At 43.0% G+C, this 17,224-nt stretch overlaps 1 protein-coding gene across 2 annotated transcripts in view; it reads right to left on the bottom strand.

Moving 5' to 3' along the window:
- Nucleotides 1–1,457: 1,457 nt before the first annotated feature.
- The window catches only part of Epm2a (EPM2A glucan phosphatase, laforin), a 106,975-nt gene continuing 91,208 nt past the window's right edge, over nt 1,458–17,224 (bottom strand). For both annotated transcript variants that reach the window (XM_038340236.2, XM_038340235.2), the window contains exons 3-4: nt 13,329–13,570; nt 1,458–4,083 (exon numbers count right to left, since the gene is read on the bottom strand). In XM_038340236.2, the coding sequence (XP_038196164.1) occupies nt 3,806–4,083; nt 13,329–13,570 (520 nt within the window). In that variant the 3' untranslated portion in view covers nt 1,458–3,805. The remainder of the gene's footprint in view (nt 4,084–13,328; nt 13,571–17,224) is intronic.

Genomic DNA, 17,224 nt, shown 5'->3' with positions numbered 1-17,224 from the left:
ATTCTGCCCTTCTATAGGCCAAAGCAGCTTCTTTATTAACCAACAGTAATAAAACATATTCACAGCATACAGAAAAGAATCCCTTATCAAAGAAAATTCCATGTTTTGGAAACTTGTTGTTTCTTATCTTTTTCAAGATTCATTTTTATTGTATGTGTATAGGTGTTTTGCCTACATGTATGTATGTACATATGTACATATGTATGTATATTACATGTATGCAGTATCTAAGGATGCAGAAGAGGGTGTAAGATCCCCTGGAGCTAGAGTTATAATAGTTATAAGCCACTCTATGAGCTGGGAATCTAACCTAGGTCCTTTGCAAGAGCAAACAATGTACTTAACTGCTTATCAATGTCTTCAGCCTCTGGTTTCTTATCTTATTTACAACATTAATGCACATTGGGTTTTGATGACATCACATTAGATTTTAAACATTTCCATTAGTAATATTGCTATGTGACCTGGCATAACTACAGCACAAGAATCCATCCTGTCTTCTGTTTCAACAGCTCCAAATCTGCCTCCTCCTGATTATTCTTTCAGTAATACTCTCACATGACAGATCTGTGAAAATGGGGAAATCCACCCCTTTCTCAACTCCCCTTCTTAACATCTACTCCCAATTTCCTGGGTTTTACTGCCCCCTCTTATTGTCTAAGACATTAATTAATGGCACATAGCACAACAGAGGAAAAGGAGGATGTGGGATGCCCTTCTGTATGCTGTGAGTTCTAATTCCCATTTAGTTCACTTGTGAGTCTTGTTTCATTATTTCCATTTCATTCCAAACTCTTAACTATAGTTTTTCTTCACATTTTTTAAGAAAAGCCAAGTAGACAAACAGAATACATACATACATACATATATGTGTGTGTTATATATATATGTGTGTGTGTGTATGTATGTATGTACATGTGTGTTTATATATATGCGTTGTGTGTGTGTGTGTTAATTTTGTTTCTTTTTACCAATTTTGGCCCACAAAAATAAAAAGAGATGTTTGGAGTCTAAACAATAGTAACAGTATTTTGGTGCCTTGGTGTTCCTTAACCAAGCATGAGATTTTCTAAGGATATCCTGTGAGAATTCTTTGAGTGAGGTTTCATTGGTGTGGAGGTATAGTTCAGTGTTAAGGGTACTTTAGCATTTGTGAGGCCCTGGGTTCCATTCCAGCACTCCATACATACCCACACCCAAGAAGGTGTTTAATGAGTGTCACCAGAGTCAAATTCTTCTGTGGTCTCTCCCAGACATTCTTGAGTCTTACCTCCACCTCTTTGTGGTGCTTCCATCTTAGACTTCTGCCAGGCAACCTTTCTCATAGGCTAATGAGAAAGGACAACAAAGAAAAAGCAATTGTGCTGAGCTGAGTGCCCTTTTTACAAATAAAAACAGTGTGTTCTTTTAGATTTCAGAATAAGTTGACAGCATTAAACAATTCTGTGGCACAAAGGTCTTTTTTATGCTTTTATTTAGCAAAACTCCCAGGTGATTTTTGAGCTACAGTAGACAACCCACTCACTGAGGGCAAATGGGGTCATTCTAAAATGTTCGTCGATAGTTCTCAACAATTTTATCAGAGCCATAGAGAAAAAGCCTCCTGAAAAAGGACATTTACAGTGGAACTTGTATAGCCTGGTTTCTTGAGACATGAAGTCACACACACACACACACACATACTATTATATTAGTTTAAATATTTCATTTAAAATGAAATTGTCCATAATACATATGACTCGAAACTGGTTCTTAGTCAAAAGAGCTACATGTAACTATATTTTGCAGAAGAGACTGAACATCACTCGATGCTGGTTTATAGACTCAACTGTATAATTATAGGAGAAAAGTTTCTTGTAGCGTGCTCTGTCCAAAGCAAATGCCTCTTCCCCTGGGGGTCTTGCTGTCGTGTTGAAACATCTCTCTCTCCTATGCTACCTCCTCTGGGTGCCATCATGCAGAGACATGGCTCCCTATTCTGAGCACGACTGGAACCTGGGCTGTGGCCTTCTTGTCCCCTCTGCCTCGCAAATCACCATCTCTGCTATCTATTAACACATGCTTATGAAATGAAAGAAACACATCTTGACAGTGTGAGACCTGAGAGATGAACCTAGCTTTGCATCTCATTTTGTAGCCTCCATCAATGACAAAGGCAATGGACACATTCGTTCACCTCTCTGGGACTCACTTCCCCCGTCTGAACAGAGACAATGACTCCTCCCAGAGTGAACTGTGATGCATTAGAGATAGGAAAGCAACTGGCACCCAGTGGCACTCAATTAAAGGTAAGGCCCCTTCTGTATCCTAAAATGTCAGTTGTACTTGGGGACTGTCTTCCAGAGGATGAAAGACAGATCTGTTTCTAGATTGTATATTCTGGGAGACAAAGTTTTGCTGATATTTACACTTCTGATAAAACGTAATGGAATAAACCACAGGTTTGGAAGGAACAGCAATGAGTGTTACACTGAACTGAGTATTGAACCAGTCCCTAGCTGTACAACACTGATCTGTGGACATGGTCTCCTCAGGCTCCTCCCACTCACGAACTATGGTTCATATAAATTGGCCTTGAGATCGCACACCATAGCTTAAAGGAGGCTAAGGAGAATAAAATGGTTTTTTCTAAATTCTTTGGCAGGTGATCAGAACACTGCCCCTTTTCTCACTGTAGAAACAACGACAGGGGTAGCAACTTTACCTTGAGAGAGACGAAGCTACATCCATGACAGTCTTCTGAAAATCTAATCACAGTGAAAAGAACACTGAATCAAACAGGTTGAATTACAAACTTCATCTCATTCCTATTTACCATGAGACTGGGGCAAGCCAGCTATGCTCAATAAACCTCCACTGAAAAGTGGTGGTTCTGTGTATGGGAGACTAAACACAGTTCTTGGGAGACTGAGGCAGAATGATTACCATGAGTTAAAGACTGACCTTTGTGTGCTGTGCTACATTGAGTACTACAAACTCTGTCTTGAGGGGGGGAATAGCAATTAAATGACAAGAGAAAGTGGGGCTGGAGAGATGGCTCAGAGGTTAAGAGCACTTACTGCTATTGCAGGAGTCTGGGTTCAGTTCCCATCACCCACATGGTGCTTCACAACCATTTGAGACTCCAGTTCCGGGGGATCCAAAGCCTGGGACATCTGCATACTTATATACCAAAAAAATATATCTCTAAAATAAAAAAAAAATATTTAAAGACAAAACAGTGGGCTAACTACTCCTGTGGGGAAGACAGGAAAATAAGGAGGATGTTGTCTCAGAGATGTTAACAGCTCTGAAATGGGATGAAGAAAATTACAGAAAACCACGGTTTTATGCCCATGGAGAGCTCTTTCTGTGTCATACTAAGGTTTATATATTTATCCCTTCCACCGGCAAATGACTACAATTTCAGTTGAGGAAAAAAAACTGCATGTGTTTGTGCATGTGTGCACATGCCATGTGTGTGTGTGTGTGTGTGCCTCGCAGCTATGATAAAATCCACATAACCCGTCTCTTGTCTTATGCATGCCAAAACATCACAAATCCTAACAACCTATGCAGGGCCTGTAACCAAAGACCCTGGCCTGTTGCAGCAGCAACTGTGGGCATACATTGCACTGCCCAGCTGGCATCTTTGAAATATTTTATAAAGGAAACTTCAAGCCACATGAGAAAAATTCAAAAAGCCCTACCACACTGCAACAGAAGCTATCATCTCCAGGTGACCTGAGGGTTACAGTCCCCTCAGTTCTGAAAGGGTCTTTGTCTATAGGTCTTCCCCTAACCACACAACTGGCAGGCTGGTCACCTATAAGCTGCATATGGAAGAGTGCACCTTCCCAAACTTCTGGAAAAAGTCTTCCTGTGCCTGTGCCAAGGCATCTTCATCAATGTAGACCGCAGGCCTCTTGGCCATGATGAAGTACTGCACCTTCCGCAGACTCCAGCCAATCACATAGTGGAGCCAGCCGCACACGGCAGCTGTGGAGCGGCCCACCCCAGCATTGCAGTGGACATACACAGTGTGTCCGTTCTCCAGAAGGGCATGCAGGAGGCACACAGCCTGTGGCAGCATCTGCACTCGGCCTAGAGAAAGCACAGACCACGTATTAACAGATATTGCCATGTCACAGCTAAAAATTCCGCCAGTGCACGATGGAACCCTGAGCTCTGCGGAGATGGGGTGTGACAGTTTGCTTCTTTTATTGTTTTAGTTGAAAAAAAGTGAAACAAATTTAATACCTGGGAATAGCAAGGTAGAGAGAGCATACCAGAGCCAGCATTCCGTTCTGAACCTGAACTTGACCCTGATTATTCCAGGGACGTTACTGTATTTTGAGCAGTTTGTCATTGACGCAAATTTCTCTACAAAGTTAAATACCACATGTGTTTGGGGGACAGAGGGCAGAAAAAGAGATTTTAACATCTTCTTAGAAGCATTTGCAAAGATTTGGCAGTGGTTTTAGAAGGCTTCAAAGAAAACTTGGTAAGTCCTGTGCCCCTCAATCTCACTCCTAAGTGCCTTCCAGGCAAACATTAAACTCATAATTAGCTCACACTGGTTAACGATTCAGTCATACTCACTGGTTAGATAAATGCAATTTGAGACAGAATTTAATATGTTGGTTTTCATTCAAGTAATTGCGTGGCTAACTTATAGCCAATGCATATGGGATAACCAATCATTCATGCCACCGCAATACAGTGAATACTGACATGGATTTGATTTCTTTCTGCTATTAGAAAAAGCTATGATCATAGTTGCTATTGTTCTCTGGCTGCTGTTCTGATGATCAAACGTCCCCTCATCCTAAGAAGTATGCTGTGTCCTGCTGAGCCCCAACAGCTTCTGCATCCTGCTGGGCAGAAGTGTAACCACCAACAAGCCTTTGAGTTCTGAGATAACCATTCTTCATAGTGATACTTAGTAAGTTTTTTGTTGTTGTTTATCTGTCTAGTATTTGGTGGATGGCATCAATACAAATTCCCTCAGAAGGGGATGAAAGACCGAGAGGACGACTAACAGAATTATTGGAGTTTAACTGTACACTTGCAACTTGGCATTCTTTAGTTTCTCTGCATATCATAGGGAAGGACTCGACAGCCCCAGGAAGATCTCCCAGGACTACAGAGAACACCTACCTAGTGTCCATATTGTGGTTCCTGATGGATGACTGAAGAGATGAGCAGCCCCTCCCTGACCTGCAAATTGTCACTGAAGCCTGGAATCCTCCTCTGGAGCCTTCACTCCTCCGGCGTCCTCTTGAGAAGTGCTAGTGCCCTGACATCACGAATACAGTACCTTGGAATCAGGAGCCAGGACCTTCAGAGGTGGAGTTTTCATAGAAGCTCGCCATGGCCCCAAGCTCCCCTCAGTCACCTACCTCACTTTAGGCCCTATCAGGCTCTGAGACAGAAGCAACCTGCAGCACAACCATTTCAATATTCCAGTCTTCCCGGCTAACTTCTGTCAGTCCCTCTAAGTAAGAGATGTAACGCTGCAGGCACCACCCAGCAGTTTTGAAATGTGTTCACAGAAATGTGCATAGGTGGGCACACAGAGAAACCTCTCAGACTGACAGACTCCCTCTCCACCTCTCCACCTCTCCCTCTCCTTCCCTCCCTGTCTCTCCCCCTCTTCCCTGATACCAGTCCCTAAAAACATCTATTTTAGGTACACACCAGCTCCCACAATGTCCAACAGAGGCACAAATGTTGATTTAACACAATCCACACTCCTGGTTTCATCTGAGTAACCTGCCATACCGTTACACAGGGGGCCCTCCTGGAGGCACTCCATATCTAGAGCATCACAGGGGCCAGTGGCTTCCTTCTGGCAATCTCATGAACAGGACTGTGTGCTGGATTCATGTGTCTCAAGGGATCAGAGGTGTCAAACATCGTGGGTATGTTGGGGTGACTATGCTATGTAGGGTATGATCTGCTCCGTCACAGTAATGTCTGTGAGCAGTTTCTGCATGGAAAGAATCCCTCTGATAATTCTAGGAATCACGGCTTCTTTCTGCTCCACCACTATGAGTCTCCCCAGACAAGCTCCTTCTAATGGTTGCCATGGCAGGAATTAAACAGGAATGTCTTAAATATACTTTTGAAATCAAATGTCAAATCTACACAAAGACTAGAGTGGCTGTTTGCCAACGGAGCTCTGAGGCTCCCAATCTCTGCTAACCAGTCTACCAGACTGTGTCTTCCACAGAATCAGTCCAGATGGATTCTGTAGACAGCTGTCCCCCCAAGGGCAGCTCTACTCCAATAGCCTAGGTGATGTAATACAATTACCCTTTTCTCTCTGTCTGGAGAAAGGTCATTCAAGGAACAGGAACACTTTACTGCCCATATGGAAATTAGTGTGATGGTTCCTCAGAAAGCTGGGAATAGATCTAACCTAGGATCCAGCTACACCATGCTTGGGCATATACTCAAAAGTCTCTACATCTTACTGGAAAGGTACTTGCTCAATTGCGTTCATTGCTGCTCTATTCGTAATAGCCTGCAACTGGAAACAGCCTAGGAGGAAGGGAAGGATTGCCCTAGGAAGGGAAAGTAGAATAGATATCTCTGTATGAATGGGGAGGGAACTAAACAGAAGTTTCAAACAGGGAGGTAGGAGAGAAAGGAAAGGGGTAAAGGAAGGAATTCAAGGAGGGAGAGATAAACCTAAAGGCCATTTGCGGGGTCACTTGGAAACCTACTCTAAAGTAGAAGCTTCTTAAAATATACGTGTATTTTAAGGGAATCTAAATGGAATTATCAAATAAAGCCCCAACTAGATATTTCTCACCAGCAAACAGAACTGCCAGTGCCAGAAATGGGTTACATATAACTGAGTTGCTGGCCAAAGTGGCTCCATTGAAACCCAGAAACAACCCAATCTACTACCAAAGCTATTGGCTACTCTGCACAAATTGCTGGCAAGGCCCTACTGATGAAGACAATACCTACACAACTCATTAAACACAGAGAAGTCGACAGGGCACCTACCTAGAGCCTTCACCCCTACTGAGTAGTGTTCATGGCACTAGAAGGCACTCTTCAAGCTACCAGGGGAGACGGGTAAAAACCAACCCAGCTACAAACCCTTAGGTCTACAATGGTGTCCCTGCCTGCAAGGCACACTAGTGCAATAGCAGCAAAAAAGTTGTGAAAGTAACCAGTAGCTATCTAGTTGGATTTAAGGCTTACTGCATGACATGGAACCCATGGCTAACACTACATGGGTGATCAAAAACCTGAGACTATAGAGGTCACAGAACCAGGGGAAAAAATATTCTTCTGCCAAAGGATGTAGCAATAAAATGATTCCCATTGACATTCCCCCATCCTCATAGATCAGTGTCTTTTTCAGCCACCATCAGAGAAGCTTCCTTCTGCAGTAGAAGGGAACAAATGTGGAGATCTGTAACTGTACAATGTGCAGAGAATGAGAGATCTTGGAACATTCAGTCCAAAACAGGATTTTTTCTTTTATTGTAGCCTTACACATCTTTTGCTTAAGTATTACAGTTTCTGGTTTTGTCTTTTTATGGGTTCTCTGTATGTGCAAATGTGTGTGTCTGTGTGTTTCTATGTATCTCCAGCAGGTTTTTGGCCTGGCTCTTTTTTTATTTGTTTATTTTGTTCTATTCTGGTTTAGTTTTATTACATCTTTTAGATACCTGCTTATTTTCTGAGAGAGAGAAAGGTTGCGGGTTCAGGTGGGTGGGTGGGGAGGTGAGGAAGATTTAGAAAGAGGTGGGAGAGGGAGCCCATAATGAAATATATTGTACACAAAAGTCTATTTTCAAAATATAAAGAAGCAAGCTCACAGCTTAGGAGTTAGGGATGGAGCCTTGCACATCTGAGGGTATCCTATAGCAGGTGCTGTCTGCCACCCTCAGTATTTACATGAAGGAGCCAAGGCAGAGCTTTGTCCCAATGAAATCCTTAAGTGACCACTGAAATGCAGCCAGGCTAACTCCAAAGCCTCTGGCCTTGATCCCTGCGCTATGCTCCTTCCTAATCCACCTGGTTGCTGGCACTTTTCACCTCTCCTCTCAGTCTGGATTCTCAAAGTCCCTTCATGTTTCTGTGACCCTGTATGACTTCAGTCTTGCCAGCTCTAAGATGTCTGTATCCATGGGTCCCAATACAGAGCACAGGAATCACCAAGGAATGAGAAGAGGGTCCTCCTTATACAAGAGAGACAGCATCAACCAGAGCACACAAAGTTACATTTCCTCTCTCTCTCTCTCTCTCTCTCTCTCTCTCTCTCTCTCTCTCCTCTCCTCTCTCTCTCTCTCTCTCTCTCTCTCTCTCTCTCTGTGTGTGTGTGTGTGTGTGTGTGTGTGTGTGTGTGTGTGTGTATGCACACACAGGTACACATTTCACATGGAACTTAATTTGATAAAACTTTCCAGACTTAAAACAGTAAGGCAAAAAATAATTGAATTCCTTTTCTGAAGGTTTACTTGTCATCTTGTGTGCATGAGTATTTGCTTCCAGGTCTGTTCATATACTCTATATATGCCAGAAGAGGGTATCAGATCCCCTGAAACTGGAGTTACATACTATTGTGAGCTACTATGTGGGTACTGGGGACCAAGCCTGATTCCTCTGCAGGAGCAACAAGTGCTTTTATCCACTAAGCAATCTCCCCAGGTTCCAGATATGTTTTTTTTTTTGGTATAGAAAATATTCCAGATTTTAAATGTTGCTAACTAAACTGAAAAAATTACAAACCTTATGTAGGTCAACCAAAACACTCCACCATCTGTGTTTCTCCCCTTCGAATTTAAAACAAGCATTCGGTGTAAGTAGATGCTTGCTCAACAATCATTAAATACCTCCACTAAAAACTGAACAAGGAACAATGAAGCAATACCGCTTGTTTATTCTGAGACACTGTTAGACTGTTCTACCTTCTCTGTTCTGTGTTCCAAACCTGCTACAGGCTAATCTAAGTACAGGATGACTAAATACTTCCAGAAAGGGAAGTAGGTGTTGAACAAGCCAGGGTTATAAAAAGCAAAGAGGTTTTTAGTACCTGGCACTTTGAGACCCAAAATAAAGGCACTCAAGAGTCCCTAAAGGGATGCTTTGCTTTGTCTAAGAAAGACCAAGAAAGAAATCCACAGCATATATGCACCTCTTTCCTTTCTTAGCCTTGGGAAAATATATAACAGTAAACATTGTTGTTTTACTTGGATGGTCTTGTTTTCGTCCTTTGAGCTATAGTACAAATGAGGGTCTATCTTACCTGTAACATCCTTTGGTAGAAAGTTAAAGAACTCCCAACCCTAACTAAGAACTATGGATCCCCGATGGCTTCTAGGCAAAGAGAGTCAGTTTTCTTCACAAGTGTGTCTCCTATAGGTTGACTATGCTGCAGATGGCCCCACACCATATGGTCAGCACCAAGCAGGCTCCATGAGTTATTTACAAAACAAACAAAAAGAAAACACAGTGTGGGAATGGTATAAAAAGGCAAAGGTGTTGGGAGTGGATCTGGGAGGAATTACAGGGAAGAATCAGAGTAAGTCTAATCAAAATATAATTTATTAAATTCTCAGAGAATTAATAAAGTTTAAAAAACTACGACATGTACGGGCTCTGTGTGAGCCTTGTCAGTTTGGTTGCTCACCTTCCTGGACCTGGAGGGAGTTGGGAGGACCTTGGACTCAACATAGTGTAGAGAACCCTGATGGCTCTTTGGCCTGGAGAGGGAGGGAGTGGGGGTATGGGTGGAGGGGAGGGGAGGGAAGGGGGAGGAGGAGGGGAGGAGATGGCAATTTTTAATAAAAAATAAATAAACTGGAAAAAAAACTTGTGACTAATCCTACAGTCTACTATAATCTAGTTAGCAGAGACTCCTACCCCCGGCTGCCCAATGCTGGAATTAACCTGCCTACCTCCCAAGCTATTCAGTGCCTACATATCTCCAGGTTGCCCAGTTTCTGGTTCCATGACCAGTGTCTTTGCATAAAGACAGAGTGAACTCAGTTTGCTGAATGAGAGAGTGCCTGAGGCTCTAGGAACAAAGCAACAGCCAGATTCTTAAAGCTCACTGGGAAGGGAGGTGGCTGTTACTGGAACAGAGGTGAACCCCGAGTCTGGCTTCCCCCGAGAAGGGAGTGTAGTGAGCAAACACAGTTGATTTCATCCAGGGAACTACTGGAATTTGGAGATTTTTTCATTTCCCAGGTGAAAGAGACAAACCACATTTTACATAAGAAAATGAAAAGAAGAAGATGCCTACACCATATATGACAAAATGTACAATGGGGACGATCAATAGGACAATTGATTGCAGCAGGTCTGTGACAATGGAGTCTAACAGACCCTCCTTTGCAGACGACCTGACAGCCTTTCGCAGCAGCTGGGAAGGCTTCCAGACAGATGCCACCCCTCACCCCTGGAGTTCTAAAAATATCCAGGTGGATTCATCTATATATGCATTGGTCTATACTGTAAGCTACATAGGTTAATCTGTTGGTAAACAGTCACCCTGCCACTCAGGAAGAGTTAACTAGCTCTTTGATCACTTCTCCAGGTCCACCTGAGCCAAAGGAATCCTTTCTCCAGCGTCAGTTTGTCCTGCTGCAGGTGGGTGTGTGTGTGGGAGGGGGGGGGGTGCTTCTTTGCTCTCATCCTCCAGCTGTGCTAGCTCTACATGGGAACTGGCTTTAGATGCACTAACCTGGTGACCCAGGGACACCCCCAAATACTTGAATACGACTACAATGGGCCCTAGTGAATAGACAGACTCCAAACTACTAAAGAGACTGCCTATTTGTCGCCAGTTATTTATTTAGCAGAGCATGGGATGCAGTGGGGCGACCAGCAGGTAGAATCAATAGCTCAGCTGCTCCCTGCCTCTTCCCCTCTTATTTGCACCGATGGGCAACAATGCTGTGAAATTAGAAGCACAGAAGCCAAATCAAAGTCTCTGTGTGGCCGCAAGAGTCCTAACAAGTCTGAGACTGTTTCAAAACCAGCGAGACCATCTGCACAGCACAAAACCATCTCGCTTTCAGCTGGTGCGAGTTCTGTTTGGTTTGGGGTCTAGCCTCAAGAAAAGGCAGGTGACCAAGGGAAATAGCCAGAGTGTCAATATCTCTCCCCCTTCAAGGAACATAAAATATACCTCTCCTTAATGATGGTGCAGTTCAAATCTACAGAGGCGTCCTGTCTGGCCAGGAAGATCACCTGGGGTCTTTGAAGTGCCACAGGTGGCCAATGACACTGGTTTCCTATGGTCCTCGAGGTGTTCTGATTCACAGGCCACTGGTGGCTGGGGAGATAAGCTATGCCCCCTCAATTCACAGCTGTGTATAACTCTAGCTAATCATGAACGCAAGGAACGGAAATTACGTCGGTCTGCAGACTCTGCCTGAGGTATATGAAGAAACACGTAGTTGCTGCTACGCAGCCTGGCTTGGGCAGTGCTGTGAAATCAGACTGCCACCCTCAAAGTATGTGCCGTGACTCTTTCCAGTCTGAAGACCTGGTCCCACCACACAAACTTTTCGTACCTGTCTCTTCCTTTGCAGAACGGAGGTGACTACAATGTCTACCTAGAACCTTCTGAGGACTTGGTGAGTTCAAACATATCAATCAGGAGTGGGTTGGATGCGCAGCATACCTTGTATAGTGAACGCTGAGGGGGGGGGGAGGGGGAGGAATGTTTTCTGGCTTCTTGGCTAGGCTTCACTGCCATTCTTCACCCAGAAGAGCGAATCACGCAACTCCCCAAACCCATGAACTCTCTACAGCTCTCTGCTGCCCCCTGCTGACATGCTGTTAATAATGTAGTTGGGATGTGGTCCTCTTACCTGAAAAGTTATCCTACTTCTCAGCAACTGTCTACCATACCTATAGAGGGCTCTTTCTAGAACTCCAAGCCTCCTGTGCCTTTGTCTACCGTATTGCACACACATCGTGCTCCCTTGGCCCGCATCTCTCTGCCCAAGACAGTTCCACTTCAAATGCCATGGAATTCACGCAGCCTGCCTCTCTGCCCTCCTTAGAAGGAATCCGTAAAACCAGAACACATCACATCATTCATCATCCACTCCCTCCTGCACTGTAATTGGTTTTAACTTGCCTTCCTGCATCTTACTTATGCCACGACTATGACTTATTTGTCTCTGCTTCCCCAGCAGCACCAACCATGGTAACCATTCAAAAGGACTACTCTCTAGAGCTCTCCCTGTCAGTGCAGACTCTCTGCCGTCCTCCTCACGGGCCCCATGCCTCATCTCTCACGCTATTACCCCTCTCACTGCACCCACCTCCCTGGATTCCCAGACCAGTCCCAAGCTGTCCGAGCTGCAGTGGAAGCAGACTTGTGGTGAAAGCACTAAGACAGGAAAGAACCTCGGCGTTTCCCAGCGTCTCATCCTTCCCTGCGGCAGCTCCGCCCTCACAGTGTGACATTCTTACTGTAGCCCAGGTCTGGGGGACTTCCACATCCTCAGTCCTCCAGCCGTGTTGGTCCTTCTGTCCCTATAACACGCCACCTCCTCCCCTGTCATAAGGGTTCTTCTAAATGGTTCCTTCTTCCATCCTCTCCCAGCTTGCCCTTGCTCCAGCCACTGCTCAGGCGTTTTAGCTCAAACACCACTTCCTCGAAAGCATTTCTAGATTATCTACCCAAGCTCTGCAGAATAGCTGTGATTTTTCAAAACTAACCCATTATGCTTCCAAATTCCTATTTTTGTTCATTCCATTAACACTTGCCATCCCTCGGGGACTACACACTCCATGTTCCCAGGCACAACATAATGCCATACACACAGTAGATCACAATAAATATAAAGTATATAAATTAAATGTATATATTATGAAATGTATATTTAGTGTACATAGTATAAAAATTAAAGAAACTGTGTTCAACAGAATCCTGTCAAAGTATCTAAAGACATATTAAATCTAAATTCTTAATTTCATTTTTATAATTAATATTTAAGATATTCAGTTATAGATGACTGAAAGACAGACAATACATGTATCTCTGAAACAAGTCTATAAAAGAACCAGAGTGCTTCTTCTGACCCTTACCCTCTGTGCCCATGCCTGGTGTGGGCATCCAGATGTAGGCCAAGCCTTCTTCTTTGTCTGGCCCTTATCCTCTATGCCCATGCCTGGTGTGGGCATCCAGATGTAGAATAAACCTTTGTCTTTGTCTGACTCTTACCCTCTGTGCCCATGCCTGGTGTGGGCATCCTGATGTAGGCCAAATCTTCTTCCTTGTCTGACACTTACCCCCAGTGCCCATGTCTGGTGTGGGCATCCAGATGTAGGCCAAACCTTCTTCCTTGTCTGACACTTACCCTCAGTGCTCATGTCTGGTGTGGGCATCCAGATGTAGGCCAAACCTTCTTCCTTGTACAGCTTCATCATAGTGTCTGGAGTCATGGGTTCAGGGTAGCGGTTACAGCCTGACGAATTTTGGATGATATCCCATTCGGTCTGGAAATTCATGACAGCTGTAACCCCCAATTCATGCTTCAGTTTGATGGTCACATGTTCCAGCTGGCGAGGGCAGCTACCCAGCCAGACATTTGGTAGAATTCTGGAGAGAACAAATGGGATCAACAATGATTACTACTCTAACATGAGCTCTCAGTATCTGCATAAAACATACACAGTTAATCTTTGGTCTGATGAGGAAATGCTGGATTTTTAAGAAAATAAGAAACAATACTATTTTTCAAAACTATCTGCATTACAGTTTTAAGAAAACACATCATTGCAATCAACAAGCCCCCCAGGAGGTGGACCTTAGAAACTAAATCTAGCAACACTGAAATAAACTTCTTAAGTTGTCTTACTGTATGAATGTTGCACAAAATCCATCAATTCATTTCAAACACTAGCAAATTAAATGTGAAACACATATGATCACCTCAAATTTAAAAAAATACACATAACTAAAATGCAGCCATTACTCTTGTTTAGCACTACGTAAATTTTTTCAAATAGCAAAAGATATGTGAAATATGCCAAACCTCAGAAACAGTGAACTTGCATTAAATAAAATCAAAATGAAAATAGTCCATTAGCCCACAAACTCTTCTCTATAGGTTTATAAAAGGTGATGTGGTAGTTTGAATGTATTTGACCCCAACAGCCCCAAGGGAGTGGCACTATTAGGTGGTGTGGCTTTGTTGAAATAGGTAGGGCCTTGTTAGAGGAAGTATGTCATTGGGGGTGGGGTTATGCATTGAGGTGTCATATGCTCAAGTTATGTCCAATGTGGCACACAGTCTCCTTCTGTTGCCTATGGATCAAGATGTAAAACTCTCAGCTCCTTCTTCAGCACCGTGCCTGCCTGCATGCCACCATGTCCTGTCACGGTGATGATGGACTAAACCCCTAAAACTGTAAACCACACTAATTAAATGTTTCCCTTTCTAAGAGCTGCCATGGTCATGGTGTCTCTTCACAGCAATACAAACCCTAAGTAAGACAAAAGTTGGTACCAGGGACTGGGGTATTGCTGTGATAGGCCTACATGTTTTTGCTTGGAGGAATTTGGACTTTGGTACTTTGGCTTAGGAAAGCAGTGGAAAGTTTTAACACTGCTTATGGTAGTAGGAGCATGGCTATCTGAAATGTGGGGGCTGACTCAAGAGGTTTCAGAGGGGAAGAATTTTAGTGTGTTGCCTAGAGATCATTCTTGTGCTATTTTGGTGAGGAGTGTGGCTGCTTTTTGCCCTAGTGCAAAAAGTCTGCCTGAGACTATGGTGAAGAAATTTGGATGAATTCCCTCAGCAGAGGAAATCTCAAAATAGTCTAGTATAGACTCTGTCCTGTGGTTATTAACGTTATCTGTAATAAAGATATATAATGAAAAACAGGCAAGATGAGCAAGGAAAAATACAAAATGTGCAATTTGAGGGAAAGGGAAGCACCAGGAAGTGGAACAGAACTAAGTCCTGTGTTCAGGAGGTAAGAGATTAAGAAACAGGATAAAGAAGTGATGACCTCAGGGTGAGCTCCCACCCAGCTAAGTTTCCAACTTGTGAAAAGGAATTATGTGGTTGATTTTCACATTTTACTCTATGCTCTTTGTTCTTTGTTCTTTTGGAGCCCACCACCCAGCTCCCAAATAAATCACACACAGAGGCTTATTATTACTTACAAATGCCTGGCGTTGGCTTGGTTTATTTCTAGCCAGCTTTCTGTAACTTAAATTATCCCATCTACCTTTTGCCTCCGGGCTTTTCCTTTTTTTCTATATATCCTACTTTCACTCTTACTCTGTGGTTGGCTATGTGGCTGGTCCATAGCATCCTCCGCTCCTTGTTCCCTTGCTCCTCCATTTCTCCTCCCAGGTTTCTCCTATTTATTCTCTAAGCTGGCCAGCCCTACCTATCCTTTCTCCAGCCTTGTTATTGGCCGTTCAGCTCTGTAGTAGAGCAGTCAGATGGTCCAGACAGGCAAAGTAACACAGCTTCAGAGAGTTAAACAAGTGCAACATAAAGGAATGCAACACATCTTTGCATCATTAAACAAATATTCCACAGCATAAACAAATGTAACCCTTTTTAAATGATATTCTATAACAGAATTAAAGAAAAGCTTAGAGTTGGGTGTGGTGGTGCATGCCTTTAATCACAATTGCATGCTCTCCTCTGTAAGAGTTGTGTGGCCATGGTGTCTCTTCACAACAACAGAACACTAAGACAGATGACCTAGAGGAAGAGGGCAGCAGCAGTTTTCCTTAAAAGTACCAACTATTGAGAGAGGAGAGAGCCAGACAGACAAACAGAGGCAGAGAAGGAATATTGTCATTATTTTATCAGATATGATTCTACATCTAAAATTGCTCAAGGTTGAGCTGCAAGCTCAGTTTCTCACTCTGTAGGTCTTGAGTTGAGAGCTTCAGAGACCTAACAATTTCCCAGGTGATGCTGCTTATTCAAATTCCAAAACTTGAGAAACGCTTTCCTAGAGACTCAATGATACAAAATATGTGATGTACTTAAATCATTCAGATTAAGATGTACAGGTGAGGAAAACATGAATAGTTTTCTTTGTACTTGCAACAGACAAGAAGAAAAGTAACAGAAAGAAAATAATTGTTGTGTAAAAAATAAGAACAAACTCTAGGACAATGAGAAATACATTTAACCCAAAAGGATAATAAAAGTTTATTCAAAGACATGAACAGAACAAACAAAATCAATCTTATCATAACCATTAATTGAAAAATCTATTATCTTACATGTAAATGTTACCAAAATGTAAATATTTTACAAACCAGCAAGCATAATGAATTTATCATGATTTATCATGTATTGTATATATATAATCTAATTCACGTATAGGCTTATTCCACACATATACATTCTCTCCAGAACTATGGGATAGATACTGTATTTCAAATTTCCTGAATCATATTATACAGGGCTTAACAGAGGTTAGTGGCGAACACTACACATATTCACCAGTATTTCCCTTAGAACATGGAGGACCACCAGTCCTTCCTCTGCTTCAAAATTAGATGTGTCCCACACAACTTGCTTTTGTTAATAAATGAGCTGGTAACAAGTGCCACTTCCCATTGGGTACATTTAAAACTGTGTGTGTGATTCTCTTTGCTCTCTTTCCCTGCTGCAGTGACTGAACATGTGTGTGAATGAGTTTCTGGAATGCCAAGCTACAGTCAGGAGAACAGCCGCCCTAGGCAGCAGCTAAGAGTTTGCTCAGTGGCTTTAGTTAGGACTTGTTTGTTACCTCAGCAATGCACCTGTCTTGTTGTGCTATGACAACATCTAAGTCTTTAGTGGCTTGAAACCTCTAACATTCAAGATAGAAACTGCACAGGGGGCTGCATTTGCAGTAAGGTCCAATCATGTTGCCTTTAGAGCATTGTTGTGTGATATTTGATCACATTATGACAATAAGCTAGAGACTGACCAAAATTAACCATAGCTGTTTTGGAGGTCTGAGCGCAGATAGAGGGACAGGAAGTAATAAGGCAGAACTAAAAGAGAATCTCAGTCCTTTTAGTTGGAGGAACAGAAGAGATAGGGTTACTGGGTATTTCTCCACTGTGTCTCTGATCACTCAGGTTCTTATCCAGACATCTGATTCCTGACTTTTTATTGGTAGAGAATAATTAGATATCTGCATGAGAGCAGTGGTGGGCTATGGGTCAGTCAGCTTTGGCAATATTAATGAGATATTTTGAATTTTCATACTGGGTGGTGGCATGTAC

This window comes from Arvicola amphibius, chromosome 8 (assembly GCF_903992535.2).
Source record: "Arvicola amphibius chromosome 8, mArvAmp1.2, whole genome shotgun sequence".
NCBI lineage: Eukaryota > Metazoa > Chordata > Mammalia > Rodentia > Cricetidae > Arvicola > Arvicola amphibius.
This window is presented reverse-complemented; position numbering and strand designations above follow the sequence as displayed.